At 44.9% G+C, this 15,772-nt stretch overlaps 1 protein-coding gene across 5 annotated transcripts in view; it reads left to right on the forward strand.

The window, feature by feature from the left end:
• The first annotated feature begins 13,240 nt into the window (after positions 1-13,240).
• The window catches only part of MYOZ2 (myozenin 2), a 50,142-nt gene continuing 47,610 nt past the window's right edge, over positions 13,241-15,772 (forward strand). Inside the window, exons 1-2 of one of the 5 annotated variants that reach the window (XM_007495551.3) lie at positions 13,242-13,377; positions 14,136-14,229. In XM_007495551.3, the coding sequence (XP_007495613.1) occupies positions 14,208-14,229 (22 nt within the window). In that variant the 5' untranslated portion in view covers positions 13,242-13,377; positions 14,136-14,207. Of the gene's footprint in view, positions 13,378-13,569; positions 13,709-14,135; positions 14,230-15,772 lie in introns of those variants that run through there. The other 4 variants (XM_007495552.3, XM_056803496.1, XM_016422919.2 and 1 more) reach the window with 4 other exon arrangements.

Raw genomic sequence — 15,772 nt, forward strand, 5'->3', positions numbered from 1 at the left:
CCTACACAATTCTTTCTTGACCATTCAGGTTGCTAGTGCCTTTCTCCTAAAATTATTTCATATTTACTTTGTCTCTATTTTGTATTTACTTACCTATTTTCTTTTTCCTACTTATCCCTGACACCCACACCCACATCCAATTGAATGTAAGTGTCTCAAGGTCAAAGTCTGTTTCATGTTTGGATTTATACGTCCAGCATAGTGCTTGGTGCTTAAAAACGCTTGTTAAATAAATGAAATATGGTCAATCTGACAAATGGGACGTGTTTCTGGAGTTATAGATCTCCTAAAATCCCCAGAAATCAACTCTTTTCCTGGGGGCGTGGGGAAGAGAATTTGAATGAGAGCAGCAAAGGAGTGCCTTGGGACACCAGCCCAGTTCTGCCATCTACCAAATACCAAAGCCTATGTCCTCCAGCAGCATCTGCCAGGCATGAACAATCCACTTCAGCTCTGAACCATCGTGCATTCTGTGGCTCCTGTTTGAAGGCTTAGCTGATCCTGCCAGAAATGTCAGGCCAGCACACCAAAGAGACGTGTGTGAGAGTCCTGAGGGCGAAGTCAATGACTTCCACCTGGCAGAACACATCTCGCCGGGTTAGTCCGAGTGGCCCCACACGCAGGATCCCAGAAGCCTTCAGAGGAGGCTCTGTTTAGCAATGTGGGAAATAGATCGCCCTGCAAATAAACAGCCCCTCCCCATCCCCTATGGACACAGAGAACAGGGGAATTTGGCTGTGGGGTCATTGAGCCTGGGAGGCACCACAGGGGCCCAGCTTCCATGGAGGAGCCCCAATCGACACTTGAGAAGGACCCTTCTTTGCCCCACAACCAGTTTTCAGTTTCTTATTCTTCATGGGGAGAATGCAGATCCCCTCTGGCCAGATCGTAGCAACCATAAGAGAGAGCTTGCAAAGGGAAAAGCAATGAGGAAGAGGGCCAGCCGTTAGCAACATCCATCCAGCCCATGGTGTTGAAGACAGAGTGCTGGACTTGGAGTCAGTGACTCTTGGGTTCAAATTCTGTTTCAGACACTTAGTAGCGATGTAGGACTTAAGGACCTCTGGGCACCCTTCCAGCTCTAAATCCATGATGCCATGATCTCCTGGGGACTCAGTTTCCTCACCTAAAAAATGAGAGGGCTGGCTTCCACGGCTTCTAAGGTGCCTTCTAGTTCTATGCTCCTACATCTCTTGCTCTACTTCACGGCAACATCCCCACCTTTGAACCTCAGTTTTCCCATCTGTGAAATGGGAAGGTTGGATTCAAGAGCTTACAAGAACCCTTTTAGCTATAGATAACGTGTAACATGTATCATTATAAGACAATGGTTTAGAGCAACACAGGTGAAGGAGAGGGGAGGAGAACAAGCATCCATTAAGCATCTGCTGTGTGCCGGATAGTGTGCACACATTATCCCTCTCATTGGATTTTCACAACAATCCAGTAAGGTAGGGATTGTGATTATTCCCATTTTACAGTTGAGACAGCTGAGGCAGATAGAGGTTAAGTTATATAGTTAATAAGTGCCCGAGGCTAGACTTGAACTCAAGTTTTCCTGACTCCAGGTCCAGCCCTCTATTCATTGTGCCACAGAACTTGGTAATGCTTACCAAGAACAGGAAAACACCTTCTCCTTATGACTAGTCAAGAGGCAGCCCTGCCTCTCAGGCCACAATCAGTGAGGCAGAGAAAGCCGGAGCGTGATCTTGGGCCTTCCAGCTTCAAGCCCAGCCTTCTTTCTACTCCGCCTTGGACCTGCTTTACGATGCCTATTTATAACTCAGAGGAAGGTGTATCCTTCTGCCTTCATGAGCTGGGAGAAATTCTAGGTCTCTGGGATAAAAAGTTTGCATTCGACAGCTTCAGAAACCTTGGTCTAAATCCGTGCCGCCGTCAACCTGTCTGGGGCTCAGGTTCCCCTCAGTAAAACTAGGAGCGTGAATGAAACGGATTCCCAGATTCCTTCCAGTTCTAAGTCTCCGATCCTCTGGCCTGTAGAAAAGGGAGCTACTCTAGAGGTCTCGTAGCAGAGGAAGCAACTGAGATCCCGTCTTCACACACACACAAATATTATTTGTTAGTGTCACCATCGGAACTCGTGATCTCTGATTCCAAATCACGTGCTCTTTCCTCTACATCACACACAAACTAAGGTAGAAAGACCAAGCATTTCTCTGGGCTTCTCCCCTGGAGTACCTCCAGCCCCCTTCTTCCTTTCTACCTACCGCTCTATCTACTTTTTGTTGTCCCTTGCATTAAATGGGGTGACTCCTCATGGCTTCCGGGCCTCCCTCTCTTCCGTTGGCCTTTCGTGGCGAGCTCACTGGTACTCCAAGTGGGCCTCTCGTGGAGTGTCCTTGATGGCCATCTTAGCTTTGTAGATTCAGGGACGGTAGAGATCCAGGCCGGAGACCTGCTTTGTGGGAGGGCCGGTTTCTGTCTCCCAGAGGCGGCTCCATCCACTTCACTGTCCTCTCCCAGGCAGAAGGCACCCCGCTAGCCTCATCCCTAAATATTCTCCCCAGCCTGGGTCAGCTCTGCGGACTAGCCAGAAAGGAGCCATCAAAGAAAGAGACCATTTCCAGCTAATCGGACTGTCGCCAAAGAGGACAATTCCTGTTAAAGTTCGAACCGTGCTCTATTTTGCAAACCTCCGTGACCGAAGTACTAATTCTAACAGCTACGATTATTTAGTCGTTTGATGCTCACCCCACCTTGGGAGGCGGGCGCTGTTACTGTTCCCCTTTTACACGTGAGGACATGAAAGCTGTGACTTGCCTAGAGTCACAGAGTTGGGAAGTGTCTGAGACTGGATTTGAACTCATCTTCCTGATTTCAGTCCCCCTCTCCCAACTAGCTGTCTCTTAAAGGAGAACAAGGATCATTCGTGCTGTTTCAGCTCAGCAAGCAAGGTGAACTGACTTGCCACAGGTCGTAGATAAGTGCAAGACCTTGAACTCAGATCATCAGATCATGTTGTAGCTGTTGTTGAGTCATATCTGACTCTTCATGACCCCATTTGGGATTTTCTGGACCAGATACCAGAGTGGTTTGCCTTTTTTTTTTCTCCAGCTCATTTGAAAGATGAGGAAATGGAGTCAAAGAAAGTAAAGTGACTTGCCCAGGGTCACACAGTTAAGAAGAACTTGAACTCAGAAAGATAAGTCTAGGCCTGGCACTCTGTCCACTTCACCACTAACTGTCCCCTCCTTTGACTAACTTATGGTCTAATAATAATAATAATAATAATAATAAAAATAAAAGAGCTAATACTTATATAGTGCTTACTATGTGTAGGGAGCTGTGCTCAGCTCTAGGGAAACCAAGAAAGGTAAAAAATGGGCAGGGGAAGATGTCAGCGTTCCAGGGAGCCCAGAGCAGCCATGCCACAAAGATACTAAGGCCATCCTGACTTTTGTCTTGCTACTGGACTTCAATGACTCTGTAAGAGAGAGTGAGACTTGCGAATGGCTGAACTCATTGTGGTATCTGTTGGTGATGGAATACTATTGTGCTCAAAGGAATAATAAAGTGGAGGAGTTCCATGGAGACTGGAACAACCTCCAGGAAGTGATGCAGAGTGAGAGGAGCAGAACCAGAAGAACATTGTACACAGAGACTGATACGCTGTGGCACAATTGAATGTAATGGACTTCCCTAGCAGTAATGCAATGATCCAGGACATTACTGAGGGATCTACAAGAAAGAACATTATCCACATCCAGAGAAAAACTGTGGGAGCAGAAACACAGAAGAAAACAACTGCTTGATCACATGGGTCGATGGGGATATAACTGGGGATGTAGACTCTAAACAATCACTCTATTGTATTGCAAATATTAATGTTATGGAAATGGATCTTGATCTAGGACACAAGTAAAACCCAGTGGAACTTCTCATTGGCTGTGGGAGGGGGTTGGGGGGAGGGGTGAGAAAGAACATGAATCATGTAACCATGGAGAAATATTCTAAATCAATTAAATTTTGTCAATTGAAAAAATAATAATAAAATGAAAAAAAGAGAGGTGGCAGGGCTGATGACTTTGTGCAGCTCTGACTCCCTGAAATCCAATTCATGAGAAATTCAAGACATCACTAGTGATGTCCCTGGGCTTCTTTGAAAACAAAGGATGAGGTCTTTTCTAAGTGCCAAGCCCGGTGCTAAAATACAAAAAATATAAAAAGGATATAAAAAGGGACGAAGATAACGCCTGCCCTCAAGTAGCTCACATTCTAATGAGAGAGGCAACAAGTAAACAAATATGCCTAAACAGAGCATATATAAGATAAATAGGGAATAACAGAGTGAAGGTGATAGAATTAAGATGCTGCCTGCCTAATATAGGATCAGCATGGACATGCTCTGACCTGAAAAAAAAAAAGGACACAACCAGAGATGACTTAATTTTGTCTATGATGCCATAGGGACCGTACCGCTGAGTTGTCCATAGTAGGTGCTTAATAAATGCTTATTTATTTGCTTGTTGGTTTGAATTGAACCGTTGGGAGACTTTCCATTCTGTTGGCCCACTTTTGGCCACTCAGGGCTCTGAGTACTTTCTTCTGGGTAGAAATACAATGACAACTGGAATTCCTCATCCCCAAGGAAGCCTTTCCAATGACAGGAGAGCCTGGAAGTCTCTCCTCCTGAAGCATGAGCAGAGAGATAGTCAATAGGTTCTCTCGCCAAACCACCGATGCTTCCTCCTTTGCAGATCTGATGGTTTCTTTCCTCAGCTTTGTTGAATTTGCCTCACCTTGTGCAGTTGATTTTTCCTGTAGGTGAGATACCTGGAAAAGGAAGGGCTTCGGGAGAGGAGAGGAAAAATACCGATTGGCTTCAAGTCAGAGAGGAAATGAGGGCAAGTTCCTGTATGAATGCTCGTTTTCTGGGAGCAAATCAGGGCAAGGGATTTACTAGTTTGCTTTGGCCACACACTCTGGAACACTTTGGTTTCTCTCGAAGCTTCCTTCTCCATCCAGCTCACTTCTTTTACTGTCATGGCCCAAGAGTAGGTGGTCAAGGTTGGGCCAACTCCACCCCTTCGCCCCAAGAGCGAGTAAAATAGCAGCAATCCAGAAAGGAGACAGAGAAGTGGAGAAAACAGCAGGGCTAGTGAAGATGGGCCACAGAGAGGCCTTCCTTAGAAACTGGAAAGAGAAGGGCAAGTCCTAGAGCCAGAACTCCAGGTCACCAAGTGTCCTAGAGGATGTGGCCAGCTTGGGGTGTTTGCATAAGGAAAGGGAGGAGCCGTCTGGAACCCAAGTCACACATGTCACCCCTTGTTGATGCCTTGTGGACCTCAGTACCTCGCGTATTTGTACAGCTGAGGCAGAGCTCGGGGAAAACATAGGCCCTTTAGAAAACACTCTCGACCAGAAAAACATGTAATGGGAAAAGTTTATGGAGAAAAAGGGCTGATGCCAAAAGGAGTGGCTCCACCTCCCACAATGCTGGCCACCAGGGAGAAAAGTGGGAAAAGAAAGACAGCCAGGCGGGGCCTGGAAACACTTGGTTCCTTCCCACTACCCCAAAGGAAGAAAGAGAGCCTGAATTAAGCTCAGTGTTCTACTCCTCTGCCCTTCCTACTCCACTGAGGGACTAGAAGGCCTGGGAGAAACAGCTAAGAAAGTGATGAAGAGGAAAGCTAGGTGGCAGGTCCAGTGGGTAAAGTGTTAGACTTAGCGTTGGGAAGTTCTGAGTTCAAATGCTGTCTCAGATACTCAGATGTGCAACCTTGAGCACTCAGCCTTTTCTCTGGCCCAGTTTCCATATCTATAAAATGGGAGTAATGATAGCGCCAACTTCACAAGGTCATTATGAGGATCAAAAGAGCTAAAATGTGTAAAGTGCTTTATAAAGTATAATTAATTAATTAATTATAGTTATAATTAATACTACTACTAATATCATTGATAAGTTATTCACTGTGGCCATTATTAGCCAGAAAAAAATGTGATTTCTAATACAAATCAGGTCATCTACGTGGCAAACTGGATAAAGCAATGGGTCTATTGGAAGCCAGGAAGACGAGTTCAAATCCATCCTCATACACTTACTAGTTGAGTCACTTGACATCTACCTGCTTCAATTTCCTCAACTGTAAAATGAGCCTCAGAATAGGGTTATTGTAAGATTAAATTAAATAATAAAGGCTTACTACAGTGACTATAGCAGGTGCTATATACTAGCTTCCTTACCCCCAAACAAGGATGGGCTGAACTAGCAGAGCATGTTCTGTGTGCAGAAGAGAACACTCAGGTGGATGCAATGATGGCTTTCAAGGTTTTTTTTAAATTTTATTTTATTAGTTAATTTAGAATATTTTTTCATGATTACAAGATTCATGTTCTTTCCCCCCCTCCCCCATAGCCAACACGTAATTCACTGGGTTTTACATGTGTCATTGATCAAGACCTATTTTCATATTATTAGTATTTGCATTAGGGTGTTCATTTTGAGGCTATATCCCCAGCCATAGCCCCCTCAACCCATGTGATCAAGCAGTTGCTTTCCTTCTGTGTTTCTACTCCCACGGTTCTTCCTCTGGATGTGGATTGTGCTCTTTCTCATATGTCCCTCAGAATTGTCCTGCATCATTGCATTGCTGCTAGTAGAGAAGTCCATTACATTCAATTGTGCCACAGTGTATCCTTCTCTGTGTACAATGTTCTCCTGGTTCTGCTCCTCTCACTCTGCATCAATTCCAGGAGGTTGTTCCAGTCCCCATGGAATTCCTCCAGTTCATTATTCCTTTGGGCACAATAGTATTCCATCACCAGCATATGCCACAATTTGTTCAGCCATTCCCCAATCAGAGGGCATCCCCTCATTTTCCAATTTGGGGGCTTTCAAGTTTTTGAAGGGTCATCATGTAGAAAAGTGATTGCTCAAATCTGACCTCAGACACTTCTTAGCTGATCGACCCTGGGTAAGTCACTTAACTCCATTGCCTACCCTTACTGCTCTTCTGCCTTGGAATTGATACACAGTGTGGATTCAAAGTCAGGAGGTGAGGATGAAAAAAGGAAAAGTGATCAGATTTGCTTTTCATCCTCAAGAAGGGATCCGAGTTCAGTTGGTTTTAAGTCATGTCTAATTCATGCTGGCCCCACGTGGGTTTTCTTGGAAAAGTTCCTGGAGTGGTCTCCCATTTCCTTCTCCTGCTCATTTTACAGATGAGAAAATGGAGGGAAATAAGGCTAAATTACTTGCCTAGGGTTACCCACCTAGGAAGTGTCTGAGGCCAGATTTGAACTCAGGAAGATGAGCCTTCTTGACTCCAGAGACAGTGATTCTATCCACTATACCACTTACCTGCCCAGAGACCAGAGTACTAGACTTGGAATTAAGGAACAATCTGAGTTCAAATCTTGCCTCTGACACTTAGCATCTACATGACCATAGACAAGACATTTTACCTTTCCTCATTTGTGAAATGGAAATAATAATACCTCCCATTTCCTTCACAGACTTGTTTTTGAGGGTACAACAAGATTACATATGTAAGGTGCTTGGCAACCTGGGAAAGGTCAGGTTTTATTATTCCAAATTCAGCTTCCCCATCTGTGAAATTTTCACTGCCTCAGTTTCTCCAGTCTTTTAAGAGCCTTTTCTCCTCAGTCAGGATTTCTTTCTGATAGACTGAGTTCCACATTTGAAGTCCTGGAGAGAGGTAGGGAAATGGCCAGCCACTCGTTCGTGTCCCTGGACGGTGGTCAGCAGCTGTCCTGCTGGATTTGGGCCTGAGCTCACCCACAAGTCCGAACAAAGAACAGCATGTTGTCTGTCCACCAAACAGCCAGCTCCCACCTCCAGAGTCTCTCCGGATCTGTCCTTAATCCATTTGCTGCCCACAAGCCCCTAAGATAGACAGTAAACACAGCTAAGCAAACACCGAACCAAAAACACCACAGAGTCTTATTTGGTTGTTGTTTTTTTCCAGCAGGCAACATCTTTCCACATCACCATGAATTCCAAAATGCCACCCTTTCATGGACCTTTGGTAGCCTCTTCTCATGTGGGCTGTCCTTTAATGACCCAGAGGAGTTTGTCCCATTATTCCTTAAGAAAAGGGCAAACTGGGTGCTGGGACTAGCTGAAAGTGTAGCATTTCAAACCACCATGGCCTAATGTACCCCAAAGGGTCATTAAAGCATTCGAAACCAGCTTTGCAAAGACCCTATTACAAAGAACCCATTAGTCACAATAAACTGGAAACAAGGTTAGTGTCTATCAGTTGAAAAATAATTAAGCAAACTCTGGTATATGGACTAATGGAATATTCTTATGCCATAAAGCAAATATGAAGAATTCAGAGAAACCTGGACCAACTTGTGAACGGATGCAGAGTGAATGAGAAGAACCAAGACAATCATTAAAAGAATTTCAGTGAAAACTACACTAAAAGAAAATCCGTGAATTAGTAAATATGAGCTAGTCAGTCAATCAACATTTATTAAGCACCTACTATGTGCCAGGCACTGTGCTAAGAGCTGGGGATTTAAAAAGAGGCCTCTTCTCAAGGAGCTCACAATTTAACAGGGGAGACAACAAGTAAACAAATATGTTCAAAAGGCTATCTGCAGCATAAATGGGAAATAATTCACAGAGGAGGGCACCAGAATCACTGATGGGATTTTAGTTGAGACTCAAAGGAAGCCAGGGAAGTCAGTAAGCAGAGTTGAGAAGGGCGGGCATTCCAGGCATGGGCGGCAGCTAAAGAAAATGCCCAGAGCTGAGAGATGAGGGTGTCTTGTTCTTTGAAGAGTAAGGTCAATGAAGAGTTGGAGGGGACTATGTGAGGAAAGGCTTTGAATGCCAAACAACATATTCTATATTTGCTCCTGGAAGCAATAAGGAGCCACTGAAGTTTATTGAGTAAAGGGATGACATGCTCAGATCTCCACTTTAGGGAAATCACTTTGGTGGCTCAACAGGGGATGGATTAGAGAATGGAGGATGGGGAGAGACAAGGCCTCTCAGAAGTTATTGCAATAGTCCAAGTAACAAGAGTCGGTGTGAGGATAGTGGAGATGCCAAAGGAGAGAAGGTGGTGTATTTGAAAGAACCTGGAGAGAAGTAGACAGGCCTTAGCAACAGCTTGGATATGGGGCACAGGATGAGACAGTGAGGAAACCAGGATGACTTCTGGGTTGGGAGAGATGGTGATGCCCTTGAGGGTAATAGGGAAGGTCTATGTGGGTGAATAGGAGTTAGGGCAAAAGAAAATGAGATCCGTTTTGGACATGTTGAGTTTAAAATGTTTACTGGACACCCAGATGGAGATGTCTGAAAGGCAGTTGGAGACAGAAATTTGGAGGTTAGCAGATGGGTTAGGGCATGAGTAGCCATAATGATCAGCTTTAGTCCTGGAGACTATAAGAGACATAGTCTCTCTCCTCTCAGTAGAAAAGTAGGGGACTCCATCTGGGGAAATACTGAAGAACCACTGGTCAGATCTGGCCATCTGTGATTTGCTGAACTGTCTGTCTTTGTTAGAAAAGAACGCAGTGAGTATAAATGGAGGAGGTTAGAACAAAAATGATGAACTATAATAATAAAGCTCTAAAATAAAGTGAATCAATAAAACATTTTAAATTAAATGAAATCTTTATTATTATTATTAATATATTTTAAAAATTTTATTCAATTAGATGATTTAGAATATTTTTCCATGGTTACGAGACTCATGTTCTTTCCCTCCCCATTTCCCACCCCTTTCCCATATCTGATGCGCAATTCCACTGGATTTAACACGTGTCATTGATCAAGACCCATTTTCCTATTATTAATATTTGCACTAGGGTGATCTTTTAGAGTCTATTTTCCCAGTCATAGCCCCACCGACCCATGTGATCAAGTGGTTGTTTTTCTTCTGTGTTTCTGTTCCCACAGTTCTTTCTCTGGGTGTGGATAGTGTTCTTTCTCATACGTCCCTCCAAATAGTTCTGGGTCACTGCATTGCTACTAGTAGAGAAGTCCATTACATTTGATTGTACCACAGTGTATCAGTCTCTGTGTACAATGTTCTCCTGGCTCTGCTCCTCTCACTCTGCATCACTTCCTGGAGGTTGTTCCAGTTTCCATGGAATTCCTCCACTTTATTATTCCTTTTTGCACAATAGTGTTCCATCACCAACATATACCACAATTTGTTCAGCCATTCCCCAATGGAAGGGTATCCCCTCATTTTCCAATTTTTGGCCACCACAAAGAGCTCAGCTATGAATATTCTTGTACAAGTCTTTTTCCTTATTATCTCTATGGGTTACAATCCCAGCAGTGCTATGGCTGGATCAAAGGGCAGACAGTCTTTTATCGCCCTTTGGGCATAGTTCCAAATTGCCCTCCAGAATGGTTGGATCAATTCACAACTCCACCAGCAATGCATAAATTAAATTAAATCTTAAATGAAATGAACTATTCCTATTAATTAGTGACATTTAGAGAGTCCTTCAATATTTGCAAATAGTTCACTTAAAGATTTGCTTAGCTCTTAATTACTGTAGTAGTCTCTCGGTAACCAAGGATGACGATTGTCTTTGTGTGTTTTTGTGCACAAAGACACTTGTGCATGAAAATTTAAGTGGAAAAGTTGATGCACAGAGACAGTCCCACTCTCTCCGCGTTGGAAGCCTGGGTCCAGTGGCACGAAAAGTCGTTACACCTGGAGACTTCCTCAGCTGCATTGGATGGCTGTGTTGTCTTTTGTGCTCCAACAAGCCCTAAGCACTCCACAGTGCTTTGCTGCGTCGCCCTCTCAGCCGTTGAACCTTCTTGTTGGTTTCTTCTGCCTGTTCAGCCAAAGCAGTCTTCACATGCTGGGTGAGCAAAGCCCTGGTTCACCAGGGGTCGACGACCCAATGGCTACCCTCACAAGGTTTAGCCGGCCTGTCAAAGCCTTTGCCGGGGGTGTGTTCACTGCCGCATGCTACTACACAGGCTACTGAGAGCCACAAGTGAGAGCTGGGTGTCAGGTGAGGGTCAGTGGCTGGAGAGCTGCCCTAGAAGGGCACGACAAGCCCTCCGTACCAAATATATTACTCCTCCCTGAACACCCCATACACCCCAGCTCTTAATAGATATGTAATAAATACTAGCTGGTATATATTTATAAAGGTATAATATAGAGTGATGTCAATATTAATATCTTCATCTATCACACATAAAAATAAATACATGTATAATCTCACCTATTCTCATAACAAACTTACAAGGTAAATATTAATTATTACAATAATCTCCATTTTACAAATGAGAAGACTGAGGGACCTTTCCATGTGGTGCCACAGTTAGTAAGTGCCAGAGGTCCATGTCGGGCTGGGCGGTCCCAGCTCTCTAATCACTGTGCTATGGTGCCTTTTATTTGGAAGGAATTCAAATCCTTTAGTACAAATCTGTTCATAGAATTCGAAAATTGACCTTAGAAGAGAACAATGTATAAATGGAGAGGAAGGTGAGGGTGGTAAAGGTAGATAAGGAGCAGGAAGGGTGCTGAAAGGGGAAAAGGGAGGCGGTTACTCTAAATGGAAGAGGTGAAGGAAGACATCCTTCGGTCTATGTTATCATCTTCCCTAAGGTCATCCATGGGTGCCCATGCAGTTGTATTATTCATTTTAATTCCACTTGCCAGAGGAAAAAGCAACAAGGTTCTTGTTTGGATCATCTGAAAGCAATGTGTCTCAGGGAAAATAGTCATAGATTTGGAGTCAGAAGACCTGGGCCCTGGTGTTGATTACCTGTGTGATTTGGGGCAAGTTCCTTAAGTTCTCTGGTCTTCAGTTTCCTCCTCTGTAAATTAAGCACGGGACTGGATGATGAATAAGCTCAGACTCTGTGGTGATAAATCGGTGTAATATGGGACCCCAGAAGCCTTTGGGTTGATCTTTCCAGTGAAATGCCCTCTCCCCTTTCTGCTCCATCCCTTCTCTCACCACCCTGCTCTACCCTGTCCTGCTAAACTCTTCTGCCCTGCATTTTATCCTCTCCTGAGTCAATGTGTCAACTCTCCACACTAACAAATGAATCTGTGCTCAAGGGGGAAGGTGCCTTCTGACAAAGACTGGACACAGTGTCTGACTGTACAGGCCATCGGCTATTGGGTTCCGTCCTTTTCTTTTTCAGGATAAACGATACATCTGAAACCTGAGAAATAACAAGGAATGGGACACAGTGAGCTAAAAACAAAAACAAACAAGCAAAAATGCAACCTAAAAGAATCAAAAATAACTCCTGTCAAAGCGACCAACCAACAAATAAGACATTGGTTGGTATAAGATGTATTATTTCCTATTTACTTGGATTTACATCTTGGTCATGTCTAAGGAGAATAATCCACTGAGGACATTAAGAATAACTGGGAAGGGACAAATTATATGAAGGTGCCATTGTTTAAAGCTGACCAAACCAGAAAGTTCAAACTGTTCTGTTCATGTTTTCTCCAGAATCCGAGCTGAATACCACATCGTTTTAAATCACTTCAGGTTTCTGGAATGTGACGCTTTCAGAAAACGATGAGAGGAACACCTTTGCCTCAGGTTAGGTCTATCTGATTTTAAAAATCCTGTCTATGAGTACCTCCCACGGTCAAAGCCCGTGTCCTCTGCAATGATCCGTACAGAGGCAAAGGATATGGAGCTCCCTGCCCTCTAGGAGCTTACAGTCTACTTACAGTGGCTGATTGGATGGATGTGTTCTCTTTGAGGCTTCAGCCATGTCATGGGAGTGAAGCTTTGCTTGGAAGACAACTCAGCAGGTGAACTGAGATCTGTCATGCAAATCTCCGTCCATTTACATCCATCTCCCTGGAATTAGAAGGTCAAGGCCTTTCAGTCAACAGCATCACAATAAAGTCGAAAAATGGCTTTTCTTTCTATTGGAGGACCCTTAACTCTCACAGGGGATTCCCAGAACAGCTTCAAGGTGCCCTGGGTGAGTCCAGATCAAAACCATTTCCCTGGCTATCGATTGTTATAAATTCTCAGAGCCTGACGCACGTCTTGGACTTTTGCGTCATTGTCCTTGGTGCCTCTTGCTTTGCACACAGTAGGTACTAAGCCCTAGGTGGAACATCAAGAACTATGAATCCAGAGACACAATAGGGGCGATGGAATCTTCTCTGTTCTCCTCTTTCAACAGGCTAAGAGGAGGGGCTCAAGTGTGTGGTTCTATATTTAGCTCCTTGATGTCAGCTGGATGTCAGTCTCTTCAGAGGCTCAGTCCTCACTTCGTGTTGGTGCTAGGTACCATGCAGACCCAGGCACAAGGATAGAAGCTGTCTGGGCCCAGCTCTCCATCCATACCCCTCAGACTCGGGAACCTCCACCCCAGCCAAGCTTCCTCTCTGCTGCCAAACAAGGTCGGACAACGTGGTGAGTAGAACGCTTCTCCAACCCTTGGTTCCAGTCTTCCAGGGAGGGAGTCACCCCCCTGTGACTCCAAAATGGGCACTCTCCTCTCTTTTAATGGCAGGCTGCTGGTACCCAGATGTAAAACCCAGCACCGAAGTGGCCTCTGGTTCACTGGTACCTTCCTCCTCCTCCAGGCGCCACCCATCCTAGAATCTGTGCATGTGAAGTTGATGCTAGGAGAGAACTAACAAGGAGGCAGGCAGATTATAATGAGTCATGGATTCCAAACAAAGAAAAAGCCATGGGAGAGTGGGAGAAGGAGGCCGATTCTTGAATACTTCCCAGTGGCCTGGTGCGTGCCATACCTGTGTGCAAATGGCCTTTGCTCCATAAGCCATCATCAGATGGTGCCTGTCCTCAGTCAAGGATGCAGATCGAGGACTGCTGCTTGTCTCTGTGTCCTCCAGCTCAGCCCCGATCCATGTCCACCTCCCCGCTGAGATGACCTCCTTTCTCCCCCTCCACTATCTGCATGTAGCATGTACAATTTGGGGCATGTTGTGTCCTCCATCAGAATGACCGCTTGCTCTGTGGGATCCGGGCTGCTCCAATGTCTTTGCATATCCTCAATGCTTAGCACAGTACCTGGCACTCAGTAAGTGATTAACAAGTGTCGATGGGCTGATGCTCAGAGATGGTGGCTAAGGAATGCCACCATAGATTGAGCCTTTCTCTGGGGCTCAATCTTTCCTTGTTGTGTGCATTTCTTTCTCTTTCAGCAGGGAAGCAGCTGTGGAATATTAACACCCAACACCTTGGAAAAGCAGAGGAAGCAGAAAGTGTCAGCAATCATGAAGGAAATTCATGGAAACGGTAGAAAGCCATTAGGGGGGCACCTAACACTGTCTCGATCCTTTCTAACATGCCTGACTCTGTTTCCCTCCTCCCGTTGCGTCTGGTTGTGCTATCATAAATAACCCCAGTGCTGGAGACAGGGGGCATGAGAGCCCAAGACCAAGTCAGCCTTTTGTAGTTGTCCTTTTTCATGGGAAAGTTATTTCCAGATGAACAACTGTTCCAAAGGCATGGAGCCACGGGACAGCTGAGGGACATTCTGCCTGCTTTGTCGTTCACAATTTAATCTGAAGTTCTCATCCCTCCTAATTGCGTTTGGTTGGGTGAGGTCCTAGAAAAACTTGTCTTCATTGGCTCTCCAAAGTGGCCCCATCTAGGGGCTTGGTTGGTTGGTTTTCTTCTCTTTCTGTCCTTCGGGGCATCTCAGACTGTCTCTGGTTTCCCATTTCTCCCATTTCGTGTGTCCTGCTCCCCCTTCTCTTCTCGACTCTTGCCGTTGCTGATAAGTTGGTCCATTGGGGAAGGCAGTTTTTGTCTCTGTGTGCTCTTCTCATGAAAATAGGGAGACATTCGTCACATGAGTATGGCATGGCGGACAGGATTTTGGCTTGGAGGTATCGAGACCTGGATTCAAAATCCCATCTCCAGTCCTTCCTACCTGATGATCTCGGGCAAATTGTCTGAGCCTCGGGGTTGCCATCTGTAAAATGAGATGGATGTTCTCGATGTCATTTAAGATCTATTCCAGCTCTAACATCCATGATATCCAAGAGGGTGACTCAAACCAATTAACTCTTTTAGGGAAATGCTGTGGTTTTCCAGATTTACCTCCTCACTCTTTAAACTCTCCCTTCCTCCGGCTACCTTCTAGATCCTCTAATGACGGTGCGACCGCTAAGTCTATTGGCTTGTCTGCTGCTCAAACAGTCATCCTCAGAGCTTACTTGAGGGTTGGCCCATGGTGGGGGTCAGAGAGAGGGATCGGACATGTCCAGTGTCTTCCTGACGACTTTCAGGAAACCTAAGTAGCCTCACTGTGTGAGCATTAATTTACGTGTCTCCAGGAAAACTAATGCCATCATGTCATCATGATTTCACTTTGCAAGCTGAATAAGGCAAGTAGACATTTTTTAGATGTGGCAACGTCAGGGTGATGCTTAGAGAGCTGGACATGGAATCAAGAAGCCCTGGGTTTGAATCCTGCCTCCAGCACTTCCTAGCTGGGTTATCTTGGGCAAGTCACTTACCTCTCTCTCCTTGCCTCTGTAAAATGAACAAGTTCCTTAACCTCTGTGCCTCAGGTTTCTCATAAGTAAAATGGGGATAGTGCCTTCGACTGAGTTGTCAGCAAGATCCAATTGAGATCATGTATGTAGAGAGTTGGGGAATCCTTAAAGCATTATGGACATTTTAGCTGTTGACATGAGCACGTAGGTTTTTATTTCCCTGCAAGTATCATTTTCATATATTCATTTATCATACAATGACTACGTTTGGTCCTACGTCCATCCTTTGTCTAAGCATGTCTCTATTCCAACCTGATTTCCAACCTGCCGGAGGC

This window comes from Monodelphis domestica, chromosome 6 (genome assembly GCF_027887165.1).
Source record: "Monodelphis domestica isolate mMonDom1 chromosome 6, mMonDom1.pri, whole genome shotgun sequence".
NCBI classification, from domain to species: Eukaryota; Metazoa; Chordata; class Mammalia; order Didelphimorphia; family Didelphidae; genus Monodelphis; species Monodelphis domestica.